General features: G+C 45.6%; 1 protein-coding gene across 2 annotated transcripts in view; it reads right to left on the reverse strand.

Annotated features, from left to right (window-relative positions):
* Positions 1-14,309, reverse strand: part of Ranbp10 (RAN binding protein 10) — a 69,019-nt gene that overhangs the window by 9,557 nt on the left and 45,153 nt on the right. Inside the window, exons 4-6 of one of the 2 annotated variants that reach the window (XM_010612272.2) lie at positions 9,135-9,302; positions 4,111-4,133; positions 1,724-1,908 (exon numbers count right to left, since the gene is read on the reverse strand). In XM_010612272.2, the coding sequence (XP_010610574.1) occupies positions 1,724-1,908; positions 4,111-4,133; positions 9,135-9,302 (376 nt within the window). Of the gene's footprint in view, positions 1-1,723; positions 1,909-4,110; positions 4,134-8,181; positions 8,233-9,134; positions 9,303-14,309 lie in introns of those variants that run through there. The other variant, XM_019205752.2, reaches the window with a different exon arrangement.

Genomic DNA, 14,309 nt, shown 5'->3' on the forward strand with positions numbered 1-14,309 from the left:
CCGCTGAGCTAAATCCCCGGCCCTATAATATTATATTCTGAATGATAAATATAACTATGGGAGAGGCTGAGGTAGGAGGATTGCTAATTCAAGGCGAGCCTGTGCTACATAGCAAATTTGAGGACAGCCTAAGCTGTAATGTCTCCAAACAAATAAAACCATATGTGTATGTATGTATGTATGTATGTATGTATGTGTGTGTGTGTGTGTATATATATAATATAATTTATTATATGTATTTATTATTGTATTACAACTACAAGAGTAAAGCTTTTGGGCAAAACATGGTTTAGATAAGCCCATATGACTATCAGATGTCTCTAAAATATACAATCTCTTTGACCCACAATTCCACTTCTGTGTGCGTGTGTGTGTGTGCATGTGTGTATTTATTTATTTTTGGTACCAGGGATTGAACTTGGGACCTTATGCTTGTGAGGCAGGTGGTAGCACTGCTGAGTTAAATCCCCAGCCCAGCAATTCCACTTCTTAAAAAGACACCAAGAAAGTAATCTCATATATGTAAAAATCTTACATATGAAAACTGCTTTATGTTTATGTCATAAACTGCTTCATGTAGGAAAAAAGTTTATGTACACCAGCAAGAGAAGATACCTAACCTCCCAGAAGAAGCCAGCCAAGGGGCTTGTGACAAATTTGTCTCCAAGATAGCCCCGTCATTCCCAATATTCATAAAATAAAGCTATGTGAAAGCATAGAACACGAATTATACACAAGTTTTGGCAAATACTACATATGCACACACACAGGCACATGAATACACACATGTAAACAAAAACATCCATGTGTCGAGCACAGGCCCTGAAAGCTGAGGATGTCAGACATTCCCCTATAGGGCCTGGGCAGCTTCACCTCTCCTCTTGCCCATCCAGCAGACCTGCTATAGGGAGTGGCACTGTCGTGGCCCTGCGAAAAGCATTTCTCATCTGCTCTGGGGGCTGAGAATGAGAGATAGCCATGCTGCTTTTTCTGAGAAGGATCTAGCCCTTGCCTTAGCCCTCCCTCAGGGCTGCCTCAATATCAGTCCTATAAGAAAGGACCCAGTTTGCATGCCAATCCTACCCAAAGGCCCTGGAACTTTGGTGCCTTTGTAGGACAATGATCAGGGCTAGCAAAACCCTGCCCTTCCCTACCCTGGAAGCCAGTGACTGGATATTGGTCACTGCTTCAGTCAGGCCTTCACCTAGCCAGTGGAAGAGACCCAAACCGGGCTTCCTGATGGAGTCTCAGCAACACTGGCTTCTACAATGGTCAGAGTTAATCAGTCAGGAGCTAGACTGGCTGGTCCTTGAGCAGACTCTTCTTGCCACCAATGCCACAGAAGCAGGGACTTAGCTAGATGTGGACCCTGTGAGGTGACCTCATGCCAGAGTAAGAACAGGATGGATATTCCTAAGAGAGAAAAACTCTGCACAAGAGGAAGAGACCACAAGGGATCCTAAAATATCCTCTGCAAAAGGACCTAGGGAAGGGACACAGCCCTGCTAGTGACCTTACGCCAAAGAGCCTTCTGAGCTGGCTGAGGTTTAACCAGGAGCAGCTCTGTAGGGTGGTGTGGAGTTGTCCACTGAGTAAAGGGAAGCAGGGCAGCAGCCAATCCCCATGAGTGCTTCCCAGAAGCACACTCCCCTCCAGATTTGTAGAAGCAGCTTGGAGCGCTGTGGGGCCTAGAGCAGCACGAGGCCTTGGGGGTGGCACTCACTTCTGCAGCACCGCCTGCCACTCGCCAAGCCGGGCGCTGATGGGAAAGCCGTGGACAATGCCCTGGACCTTGGCACGCCACTCTCGCATGTAGTCCTCAATGTCGAACAGGAAGGGCTGCTGCCCAAAGTTGGCGTCCACAATCTCCCCAGGTGTCTGCAGGCCTACGGTGGGGTAGAGGTTGGCCTGAGGAGGAGAATGAATGTCAGTCAAGGCCAAAGGGCAGTGGGGTGGCAGGGCCTCGCTTCACCTCCATGGCTACTGCTGGCCAGTGCTGGGGCTGGAAAAAAAAAGAGGTGCAAGGTGGAAGACAGCAGTGGCTAAGCCACACTGTGTCTACTTACCCACCAGAGACACTGTACCCCAGAGTTTGAGGGAAGAAAGTAAAAGAAAACAAAGTAAGGCTCAATATGGAGACTCTCCTGCCCTGCACCAAAGGCCATAGTGTCCCCAAAGCCCAAGAGTACCTCAGCTAGGGTGGGCTTGTCATAGAAATATCCAGGGTCAAAGATCTCTTGATCAAAAAATAAAAACAAAAACCAAAAAACCAAAAAACCAAAAACCAAAAACAAGCAAGCAAATAAACAACAAAAAACTGTATGAGAGCTGGGCATGGTGGTAAATTCTTGTAAGCCCAGCACTCAGGAGACAAGGCAGGAGGATCATTAGTCATGGCGGCATGGACTATATAGCAGAGATCCTGTCTCAAAAACAAAAATGGGGGGAGGGGGACAGACAGACAGACAGAGGAGACACTATGAGAGAGCCTGGTATGGTGGTGCACGCCTGTAATCCCAATTACCAGGGAAGCTAAAGCAGGAGGATCACAAGTTTGAGGCCAGTTTGGGCAATTTAGCAAGACTGGCTCAAAATAAAAAGTGCTGGGGGCTGTAGCTCAGTGGTAGACTAGTAGAGGTTCAATCCCCACTACCAGAAGAAAAAGTTGTATGAGGCAGCAGGGAGGTAGACACAGGAGCAGAGGGAGGAAAAAAACATAATAAAGCATCAGGTGAGTTGCACTCCTTGGTGCTGGCAAAGGGGATAGAGAAGGCTGCTGCCTCTCCCGTCAGCTCACTCAACTAGGACCTATGGCCAATCAAATGTGTGCTCTTTCCTTTTTACCCCTCCCCGCTATGACCAGCTTCTGCCAGATCACTCCCTCAGTGCCACCTGTGGCTCCTAATGCCACTGCCCGCCTACCTCCTTCTCCATGTCACTATACATCTTCCCAGGGACCCCCAGTCTCCTCTTCACCTATCCTTAGCCCACAGGTACTTTCTGAGTACCACATGCTTTCCTGGGCATACTGGACTTAGCCCACTATCAACTCAGAACCCATAGACCTCTTACTTCCTTTCTCTTCCAGCCTCCATATCACAAGCAAAGCCCACCTCCTCCAGCCAGCCTTCCCTGACCATCAGTGCCCACAGGGATACTACCCACAAGTTCTAGCACTTGATAGCATACAGCATACTGTCCACATTCATAACTGGCCAATACATGTCATGTCTCCACAACTAGACTTCCCCAGCCAGGGTCAGAATTTTCCTCCTGAGTGTGCTTACTTTGTCTGGGTGCACAACCTCTCCTGGGGCCTCTAGGTGGGAAGGAAGAAAGATTCTGATCCATAGACAGGAGGTTCAGACATGACCCTGGGTGCCCCAGTTGGGCTTCAGAAGCCCTTCAGGTCACAAAGACATTTCCTGGAGTGTTACAAAGTACCTGGGATCCACCAAAGTCAGCGTACTTTCCTTCCTTCTAAAACCAGCTACGGCACACAGCTGGGTGGAAGGCCTGCATGTGACGAGTTCTGTGGTGACTCACTGTATAGGACTGGGGTACAGTAGGTGGGGATAAGCCCTGAACTAAGCCTGCAAAAACCTCATCCTTTTCTAAGAAAAGAAAACCCCACAAAGCTCATCTCTCTGGCTGGTGTAAGTGTATGGGGGAAACATTAGGACCCTGAATGATAGCAATTTGTGTAGAGATCTCTGATGAGTATGTACAGATCTGGTTTCCTAAAGTTCAGGAGTAATTCCCTACATCTGCATCCCCAGTCCACTGGCTGTAAGCCACAAGGAGTTGGCTCAGGCCAGCTAAGCCACAGAGCTACCTTCATTCCACTCCCACCCACCCCACAGCTGCCTTTGGAAATGTCAAAAATTTCTGTCACTTGCTAAGAGTTGTGGAGGAAAGTCAGGACTTGCTTCTGGAAAGAGGAAAGCCAGCAGGTAATCCCCTACTAGCACCCTCAAGCTGACAGCACAGCACACATCCCTGGTTGGGGAAAGGACCAGACTCCACACCCTGCACTTGCAGGTACCACTACCTTCCTCCCTGGAAGCCCCCAGCAGCCCAGCACCAGGAAGACCCACTGGTAGTACTTACCGGGAGGTCTGTGAAGGCTATACCTGTGGGAGGAAAGGAACAGCGATCAGCCTGTTAGGCAGAACCAATCCCTTAGTCTCCCCAGCTTTGCAGGCCTACGGTGGAGGTGGTGACCAAGCACATGGGATAACCTGGTAGGTTTAGGCCCAGGTTTCCCTTGGGGATGGGGATTGCTGGCCAGAATGGAAGTCAGATGGTTAGGTAATTGTCTACATCTCTTCCATCCTCTCAAAAGAAGTCTGCTAGAAAGGACTAAACCCAAGGGATCTATCTCCTCAGACCCTTCAGACCTGACCTTTCTCTTGACCTAACACATGTTTATGGAAACCTATTTTTATCTATTTATATCTGGGGATGCAGCATTCTTATCCCATTTTACAGATGAGGAAAGTAAGCCTCAGAGGTTAAATGATTTGGCAGTAGTCACAGCACTGTCAGAAGTAATGGAGTGTGGTGGGGGGCTGGATACATTCCTCAGCTAGATGCTTCAATGTCATCTCTAATGTGATAGAGAAGCACAGACAGGAAAAGTAGCAGCTGCCTATCTCCGGACCACACTCATTCAGAGTCCTTAGCAGTTCTAAGTCAGCAAAGTCCAAGTTCACAATGGTATGTGTACCCTCCAAACTCTCCTGTCAAGAAAAGGGGCTATAGGGCCAGAGATGTAGCCCAGAGGTGCCGCCACCTGCCTTGCAAGTGCAAGGGCCAGAATTCAATCCCGATGGGGGGGGGCACTAAATTTCCAAAGACTTCTGCCCTAAACTGGAAGTGAGAGTGGAAGGGAGTGAGACTGCAAATATATGAGTAGAACCTTGGATAGACGCACACACTTACAATCCTAGCACTCAGGACGGCTGAGAAAGGAGGATCTAAAGTTTGGGTCCTTCCTGGGCAACTTAGCAACTTCGTGAGACTGTCTCAAAATAAAAAAATTAAAAAAGGGCTGGGGATGTAGCTCAGTGTGCAGGCCTTGGATTCAATCCTCAGTACTACAAAATAACAACAAAGAACAGGACTGAGCAATATCCAATAGGAGAGGAGCCTCAGCATTGAGAAATGACACAGAACTAGTGGAGCAGAGCCTCTCCGGCCCGTCTATTCTCATTCATTCTCTCTCTCTCTCTCTCTCTCTCTCTCTCTCTCTCTCTTTTTTTTTTTGAGACACGGTCTCACTATGTAGTTGAGACTGACCTGGAACTCACAATGTAGCCCAGGCTGGTCTCAAACTCACAGAGATCCTCCTGCCTCAGCCTCCTGAGTGCTGGCATTATAGGCGTGCACTACCACGTCTGACTTACTACCTCTTTATCTTTGAGATAAAATTTTGTATCTTCTGGGAGCCCCTGAGCTTTTGGCCTAGGGGGTTTTCAAGCTGCTGACTCCTTTGAGGTCCCCAGTCTCCTCCAACTTTCACTCAGAAAAGAAACAGAAATCTAACAAGACAGCACAAGTGAGGTCTGACAACAGGTCTCCCAGAACAACCCTGGAAGTTTCCAACACTAATCTACAGATGAAAAACCAAGGTGCAGAAAGATAGTTTACTTCTTTTTCTTTTTTGGTACTGGGGATTGAACTCCAGATCTTGCACTTACGAGGAAGGCACAGTTCCACTGAGATAAATCCCCAGCCCAGATGGTTTACTTCTTTGCTGAGCTATTTGCTCCAGTGAGGGAGTCTTAAAACTCATGATCCACCTGCCTGAGGCCACTTCTGAGTCCCACATGCAGGGTCAGCAGTCACAGAATCTGGAAGCCCTCTATGCCCTCCAGTCTGTCCAGGAGCTGCCCCCATGGATCTCAAGTGTGGCCAGATGCTGTTTACTCCTGGGCTCACAGAGAAGGCCATGGAAGAAGGAGTCCAGGCTCCATCAGTTATCTGCAGTGTGATCTCTGGGCAAGTTACCCAACCTCCCTGAGCACATCTGAAAAATAGGGGTAATACTAATCCCTCGCCTCAAGGAAGAAAAAAGAAAATGAGAGTCTGTAAAAGTTGTTTCATAACTCATAAGGCCTAGGTACAAATTGGCTGCAGTTGGGCAGTAGAGTGGTCAGGGAATAACCTATGAAGGCCTGCCCAGCTCTGCCTCCCAATGGTATCCTGGAAGTATGAGGTCTTGAAGTGCTTCTAGGAGAATGAGGAAGTAAGTTATTTCAACCTCCATAGTGCTCTAGACAATATTTTCCCCCTAACCCTGAAAGATCCTGGAAGCTGTTGCAATGCCATTGTGATGACAAAATCTGAATTGGTAAACAGGAAGAAAGGCCAGGCAAAGATGTGGATGCAAACAGGATACCCAATATGAATATGATATGAAGAGCTCTGGGCCAAACTGTTACAGGTTTGGGGTCACTGAGGCTGAAATTAGAAGACCCTGTGAGAGAGCACAGAGCCATGGGAGGATGACCTTGAAAGCCAATGGACCATTTGTGGACCAGATATCTATCTCATTCATTCATCCTTCTACCAAGAATCTGCTGAGCAATCTAGGAGCCAAGCCCATAATAAGACTGGGGAAACAGCTGCAAACCTGGTCTTCAAAGTGCTTAAGTCCAGGGCTGGGGATTTAACTCCGTGGCATTGCACCTGCTTTGTAATCACAAGGTCTTGAGTTCAATCCCTGATACCCACCCCCCAAAAAAGTGCTTAAATCCAGTAAGAGAGATGGCATGTGACTAATAATTAGTCAATTAAGTGATGCCACACAGGGCAAGTGCTGTGACAGAGGAAAGGAGCAGAGAGGCCAGAGACAGAAAATGTCATCATGCTACTCTAGTTGGTGCAGGGTTAGATGCTGAAGCACATTATTATTATTAATATTATTTTGTACTGGGGATTGAACTTGGAACCTTGTGCCTGCAAAGCAAGCAGCAGAACCACTGAGCTAAATCCCTGGTCCAGAAGCTCATTATTGATAAGATGGCTTTTGAAAAGGAAACAGGGACATTAAAAGTGTTACTATTCATCCGTCACTCCAACTTCACTACCTTTCCACGAAATTTCATGATCTAGAAAATGAAAGGGAAAGGCCATAACCATTTTTCAGTAAGGTCTTATTAATAAGCTGGGCACGGTGGTACATAGTGGTAGGAGGACTATGAATGCAGAGCCAGCCTGGGCTACACAGTCCATTTAAGGGCATCTTGGACTACATAGTGAGAGAGTGAGACCTTGTCTCAAACTCATTCTCTCTCTCTTTCGATCTCTTCCCCCGCCCATTCTCCAACAAACAAAAGTCTCAATAATATCCTTTGGATAAGATGGAAACCATGAGTTTCAAGCTAACATAATAAAAATTCTTAAACAGCTGGTGTCTACCTGGACAAGCTCAACAACACACAGAAAGGCTCAATTCTTAGCTTTATTCTCTTCCAATCTTTTTTTTTTACAACAATATCTTCATAAAGGCATACTCAGATATATTTATCGAATTCTAGGTTAATATAACATTGAAAGGGACATCAAATATTTGAAATACAATAAGTAAAACCATAGAAGATCTCTTTTTTTTTGGTACAGGGGATTGAACTCAGGTCCTTATGTTTGCAAGGCAGGCCACTGAACTGCTGAGCTAAATCCCCAGCCCCTACATGATCTTGAAAGGATGGAAAAATAGGGACAATACCACTAAATATTAACTGCAACATGTGTGAGGTCTCACATGGAGTCTATAAAAAGCATTCATCAGGAGAGGAGTTTTTAAAAACAACCTGAGGGCCAGTCGTGGTGGCACACGCCTGTAATTCCAGCACTTGGAAGGCTGAGGTAGGAGGATCGCTGAGTTCGAGACCTGCCTGGGCTACCCAGTGAGTTCCAGGGCAGTCTCAACTACATAGTGAGACCCTGTCTCAAAAACCCTAAATAAATAAATAAATAAATAAATAAAAATAAAATAAAATACAACCTGAGTGCTGGGCCAACTTTAAAGTGGCTATGAGCTCCTGGCAGGACCTGGAGACCTAGTTGACAAAGAACTCATGGGCTTTTACTTATCCTGGAGCACATTTAGGGCCCAGAGGAGACCCTGAGTGTACAAAAATACTGAGAGTGCAGCAGTGTATTCATTCCCCAAACCTTGTGTCTCATAGCAGGTGCCATGCTCTGAGCAGGAAAGGAACAAGCTGGAAGGATGTGAAGGGCTGGTAGCCACAGGAGCAGGACTGGGCTCAGCTGCAGAAGGGCAGGTGAAGCAGGGCAAGGAATCAGAATAGCCAAATTCCCCTGTCCCAAGTTCTAATCCTAGGAGTCCACACAAGTACAGGACGGTCCCTCCCAAGAACCTTTCAGGCCCCTATCTCCCCCACTGACTGCCACCCTCCTATGTTCTTTTTCCTGGTAAATAATACCACTAGTCCAGCTACCTTCTTTCCTGTCCTCATGGCAAATAGACCTCATCTGTCACTAAGTCCTACGGGGCTGCCCTGGGCCTTTGTCAGGCCTGATACCCACTTCCCCACAGATTACCACTGCCTCACCTAGGCCACCTGCTTCTTTCCCCAGCCTTTCTTCCAGTCCATTCCATTTCCACCAAAAAAATGCTTTTTGAATATTAACTCTGCCCCGGTTGCTGCCCAGTAATCATGAACAGCCCAGAGGAGTTCTGTCCCCATCTGACTCCTGCCTGTCTGTTTACCTCCCGTACTAGTATAGCTCTCACTGTTGCTCCACAGAAACAATGACCCTGACCAGCTAAAGTCTTAGCCCAATCACAGGCATGCAAACACCCACCACCAACAACTATGTAAACTCATCCAGTGCCAAACACTGCTCAACAAGTGCCACAAAGGCCAGGATCATGACAGACCACTGTGCGTTCTCGGTTCTCATCCTGGGCTTAGTAAATGCTGCTGAATTGACAGTTTAACAAAGGACATAGCCCTGCTGGCCTCCATGGGGCACCAATGGCAGGAAATAGCTGCAGTTCCCAGATCTCAGTAAAAGCTTGGACTTCAAGATGTATCTTTTAGCCTCTCAATAATCAAAGTGGCTCCACAGGAAAAAGCCTCCAAGGTCCCCTATGTACCTACCAAGGCTGTGGCCATTCTTTGTGTAGAAACAGGTGCCATTGATGAGGTTGACACAGCAGCCAATCACATCTCCTGTGGTGAATGTGGGACCATAGGGCTGGCCAGTCCCCGAGGAGCAGAAGGAATGCCCATCATCACCATGGTAACCATAGGAATGTTTGTCCCAACCTGTGGGGGAAGAGAGCAGCAATAGCTGAGAAGACATAATCGAGAAAGGGACAAGACAGACACAGAACACCCCCTCCCAGGTCTCAGCCCTGTTCCAGGCTGTCTCAGTCTTAGCCAGCACTTGTGGCCACTCACCAAGGCAGGTATGGCCAGGATCTGGCTGTGCCAAACACACATTCTGGCAGTGAGTCCAGCAACTTGACACTATGAGGAATCAGCCCGAGCTATGGTTCCTGGGAACCAAAACCCGGAAGGGACTCTCCAGGTAATATAATAAAGAGACAGTGAGGGGAGCCTTATGAAAGACAGGGAAACTGACCTCAGATGTCTGTTGTTAAAATGTTTTTTAGACTAATAATATACCTACAGTAAGGGTCTTCCTTTTTAACAGTACAGTTCAAGCGAGTTTTTGTTTTGTTTTTGTTTTTGTTTTTGTGGTACCGGGGATCAAACTCAGGTCCTTGTGCTTGCGAGGCAGGCCAACGAACCGCTGAGCTAAATCCCCAGCTCTCAAGTGAGTTTTAACAAATGTATACACCTACTGAGATAGAACATTTCCATCACTTCAAAATAGTTCCCTCATGCCTTTTGCCCCTTACATTTGATCTACTCTACTCACTGCCAGTGGCTTCCAGTGTGTATTGATTTGATTTGTTCCTATAATTTTGTCTTTTCCAGAATCTCATAAAAGCAAAAATCAGAGTATGTCTATCTTATAAATTTGTCATAAAAGCAAAAATCACATAATATAGCTTTCTGCACTTAGCATAGCGCATTTGAGATTCCTCCAAGTTGTTAGGTCTGTTAGTATTTCATCCCTTTGTGTTGCTAAGTAGTACTCCATCTCACAGCTATACCATAGTTTGTCTATCCATTCATCAGTGGATGACATTCGTTTCCAACTTTTGGCTACTATAACTCAAGAAACAAATATTTAGAGGTCTTTGAACAGATATATGTTTTCGTTTCTCTTGGGTAAATACTAAGTACAGTGTACTTAGAAGTGTCATTGCTGGGTCATAAGTGTATGTTTAACCTGATAAGAAACTGCCAAACAGTATTACAAAGTGGCTATGCTATCAACATTTCACCAGCATTATATGAGTTCCATATACTGAACAGCAGTAGATATACTCAGTTGCTGAGTTTGTTGTTTTTGTCTTTCGCTTAGCCATTTTAGTAAATTTGCTATGGTTTAATTGCTCTGTTTAAAAAAAATTTTAGAGTCTATATTGTTTTGTTTTCTTTTATGCAGTGATTGTAATATCACTGTGGTTTTAATTTGCATTTCCTCAATGAGCAAGAATGCTCCACAGGCGGAGGATTTAGCTCAGTGGCAACCCGTGCTTGCCTTGCAAGCGCAAAGTCCTGAGTTCAATCCCTGGTACTGGCGGAGAGGGGAGAGGAGGGGAGAGGGGAGAGGAGAGAGAGAGATTCTTATCATTTTATTGAACTGTAGGGGTTTCTTGATGTGTTTTGAATATGAATCCTTTTATATATTTTGTGAATATTTTCTTCTATTTTATGGTATTTCATTTTCTTAGGACTGTCTTTCATAGGCCTGCTAGGATCATTGACTGGATTGTGTAAAATCTATAGATTAATCTGGAGAGTACATATAATTTAACAATATTAATTATTCTTATTTGTGAACATGGGATAACTCTCTATTCATTATTTTTATTATTGTTTTGTTTTGTTTGAGACAAGGTCTCGCTATGAACTCATTACATAGCTCAGGCTGGCTTTGAACTCATGGCAATCCTCCTGCTTTACCTACCCTGGAGTGCTGGGATTACAGGCCAAGACACCTGGCCCTCATTATTATTATTATATTTATCTTCTTTAATTTCTCTCAGCAATGTTTTGACAGATTTATCTATCTTTATGCAATTTCTTCTTTTTCGTGTGTGTGTGTGTGTGTGTGTGTGTGTGTGTGTGTGTGTGTGTGTGTCTGGTGACTGAACCCAGGGCCTTTGCACTGAGCTATATCCCCAAAGTCCTTTCTCTTTTTTGTTTGTTTGGATTTTTTGAGACAGGGTATCGCTATATTGTTCAGGCTGGCCTTGAACTCATTACATAGCCCAGGCTGCCTTCAAACTTGTGGCAATCCTGCCTCAGCCTCCTGAGTCCTGGAATTATAACAAGAGTACATCATCAAGCCTGGCTCATTTATTTTTTCTTGAGACAGGTCTCACACAGGCTGTATTCAAACTCACTATCCTCTTACCTTAGCCTCCCAGAGTGCTGGGATTATAAGTGTATACCACCGTGCCCAGCTTATTTTTTCCATTTTTGATGCTATTATAAATAGCATTTTTTTTTCCATTACTGGGGAATTAACTCAGGACCTCCCAAATGCTAGGTAAGCACTCTACCACAAACTACCACAAAACTATATCCCCAGCCTTAAATGTTTTTAAATTTCAATTTCATGGGCTGAGAATGCAGCTCCATAACAGAGAAGTACCTTGCTGCACTAGGCCCTCTGATGCAGAACAGAAATGATAGGCGCAGCAGCAAGACCTCTGAAGTAGACCAAACTTTAATATGGGAAGATGAGTGAACAAGGTCATGGGGAGAGGCCCTACATGGATGCAGGAGAGTAGGACATTTGGAGGGGCTGGTCTGCCTGGCTGAGGGAGGGAAATGGAACCCTCAGAGCAGGGCAGGATTACTTTGCAAGGCCTCCCAGCCAGGCAGCTCTCTGGCTTCTGCCTGCCTCCCTGGACTTTCCACAGCATGGCCAAGGGAACACGGTTAAATATATCCCTCTCTTCACAAACAGAACAGGCAAGAGCTCTCCCCTGGGTGGTTTGGGGGGATCAATTAGGGAAAAAAAATCAGTGGGGTAGGGTACTTGAGGAACTAAGGTGCTCAGAAAGCAAGATGGGCTCAGTTGATCCATCTGGACATGTGTTTGAGGCAAAGGCAAAGGGTGTGGGCAGGCTGTAAGCAGAGGGACAGCAGTGAGAAGGCTTGAATGACAAGACCCAAAACTCTGCCTGAGGGCAAGTAACTCCTCATAATCACAGTATCCATCCCAGGCCTTTAAGTACAGTACTCTGAACGTTCATGCCTTTTCAGCCTATAAGCCACTTGTTAAACAAGATTCTCTAGAACCCATGGAGGGAGCAGGTTGAAGCTGAATAGGTCGCAGTGGCGGGTCCGGTGCTCAAAGCCAGCTGTTTCCTACCCATATTTTCCCCTGCATCACAAGAACCTAACATGAGAACTGCTTGGGCCTGGCTTTAGAAAGATAAAGGCCTGCATTCAATTGCCCCAAGATGCTGGAACTGCCTGGGAGAGGGTACTACCCCAAGCACCAAGCCCACTCCAAAGCTGACAGCAGCACTGTTTCCCTCATCTGTGGAAGGCTACAGATGAAGGGTGGTCAGCTGGACAGCAGTGAGGAGGAAGGTGATAATCATCCTACATATCTGGCTCTGGCTGCTTGGTTGCCCTTGGCCAGCTTCCTCTAATTCAGGATCCATCCATCCACAGGCTGCATCAACCCCAGCAGTACCTCCCATCCAACAGAACATGGGGACTTCCCACATACAACATAGTAACTGACTACAATGTGGGACAAGTAGGGCCTCCTCAGTGCTGCTTGACCAGTACAGCTTTTCCTAAAGTCAAGCCAAGCCACTGCCCATTTCAGCTCTAACCAAAGCATCCTTCAGAGAAGCTGCTTGCTATTCCTATGGGTTCTCTCAGGCCAACAGGCTGGTGATGTCCAACAGATCCTCCCCCTTTGCCAATGCAACATGATCCAATCCCAGTATCTATCCCATGAGGATTTTTATGACATTCTTTGGTAATCACCTAGCACCCAGCCCGTATTCCTGGCCCACTGACTGGATCCTGCGGGGCCTCTCTAATCACCAACTACTGTTTCTGGGGGTGTCCCTGCCCCTTCTACCAAAGACCATGAGATCCCTGGGGCAAGGACCACATGAGCCTTATCACCAGTCTCCTCAGTGCTCAGTAGTTCAGGAGTCTGAGAGGCGGTACGTGTGCATGTGCCACTGGTAACCAGTGCCAAGTCATCAACCCACCTCTCTCACACATGAGGATGATCCTATCTCAGGTCTTTTATACAGTTTACTGTACAGAAAGTATAGAAAGTTTTCTCTTTTAGTTTCTCAGATTGAAGCAGTAGATACTCTAGAAAACCTAACAATGATTTAGTCACTTGACTGTTAGAAGTTAGTCAAATCACCAGGAAGAATCATTACCTACTTAGTCAAATTACCAAAGGATATCCAGGAGATACTTTTGTCATAGTGTACTGGGGGGTACCATTACTAACCAGGCGTGGTGGTGCAGGCCTATAATCCCAGCACCTGGGAGGCTAAGACAAGATGACTCTTGCAAGTTTGGGGCCAGCCTGGTCTACATAGCAAGTTCAGGACGAGCCTGAACAATGTAGTGAGACCCTGTTTCAAATAAACAAATCAACTAGACCAAAAAAAATTACCAAAACAATAAATGCCTAAATGTTCAAAGACCTTAAATAAAAATGTAAATAAGCTTGAATACATTTCTTTAAAAATTATATGATTATCTTAACAATACTAACATAGAATTTTAGATTTTTTAACTCTGTAAGTATGGCTATAAATACAAATTTTAAATTTAAAGAACAGAAGAGCTTGATAAAAACTTATTTTATCGATTTATACAGATTTGTGCCAGGGAAGAAAATGGACAGTACCTCAGATAGGCTTAATAAGTGTCCCTAAAGATGTCTACAGCCCAACCCCAGCACCTGTGACTATGTTTGCTACCTTCTGTGGTAAAAAGGATTTTACTGAAGTTATTAAATTAAAGCTCTTAAAATGGGGAGATAATCCTGGATTATCCAGAATTGCCTAATATAATCGTAAGGGTTCTCGTAAAATGGAAGGTACCAAACTACTGGCTTTGAAGACAGAAGAAAGGCCTATGAGTCAAGAAATGCAAGTGGTCTCTAGCAGCTTTAAGGAAAAAAAAAAAAAAAAG

The sequence above is a fragment of the Fukomys damarensis genome, unplaced genomic scaffold (genome assembly GCF_012274545.1).
Source record: "Fukomys damarensis isolate Sample0158 unplaced genomic scaffold, DMR_v1.0_HiC HiC_scaffold_32, whole genome shotgun sequence".
Lineage (NCBI taxonomy): Eukaryota > Metazoa > Chordata > Mammalia > Rodentia > Bathyergidae > Fukomys > Fukomys damarensis.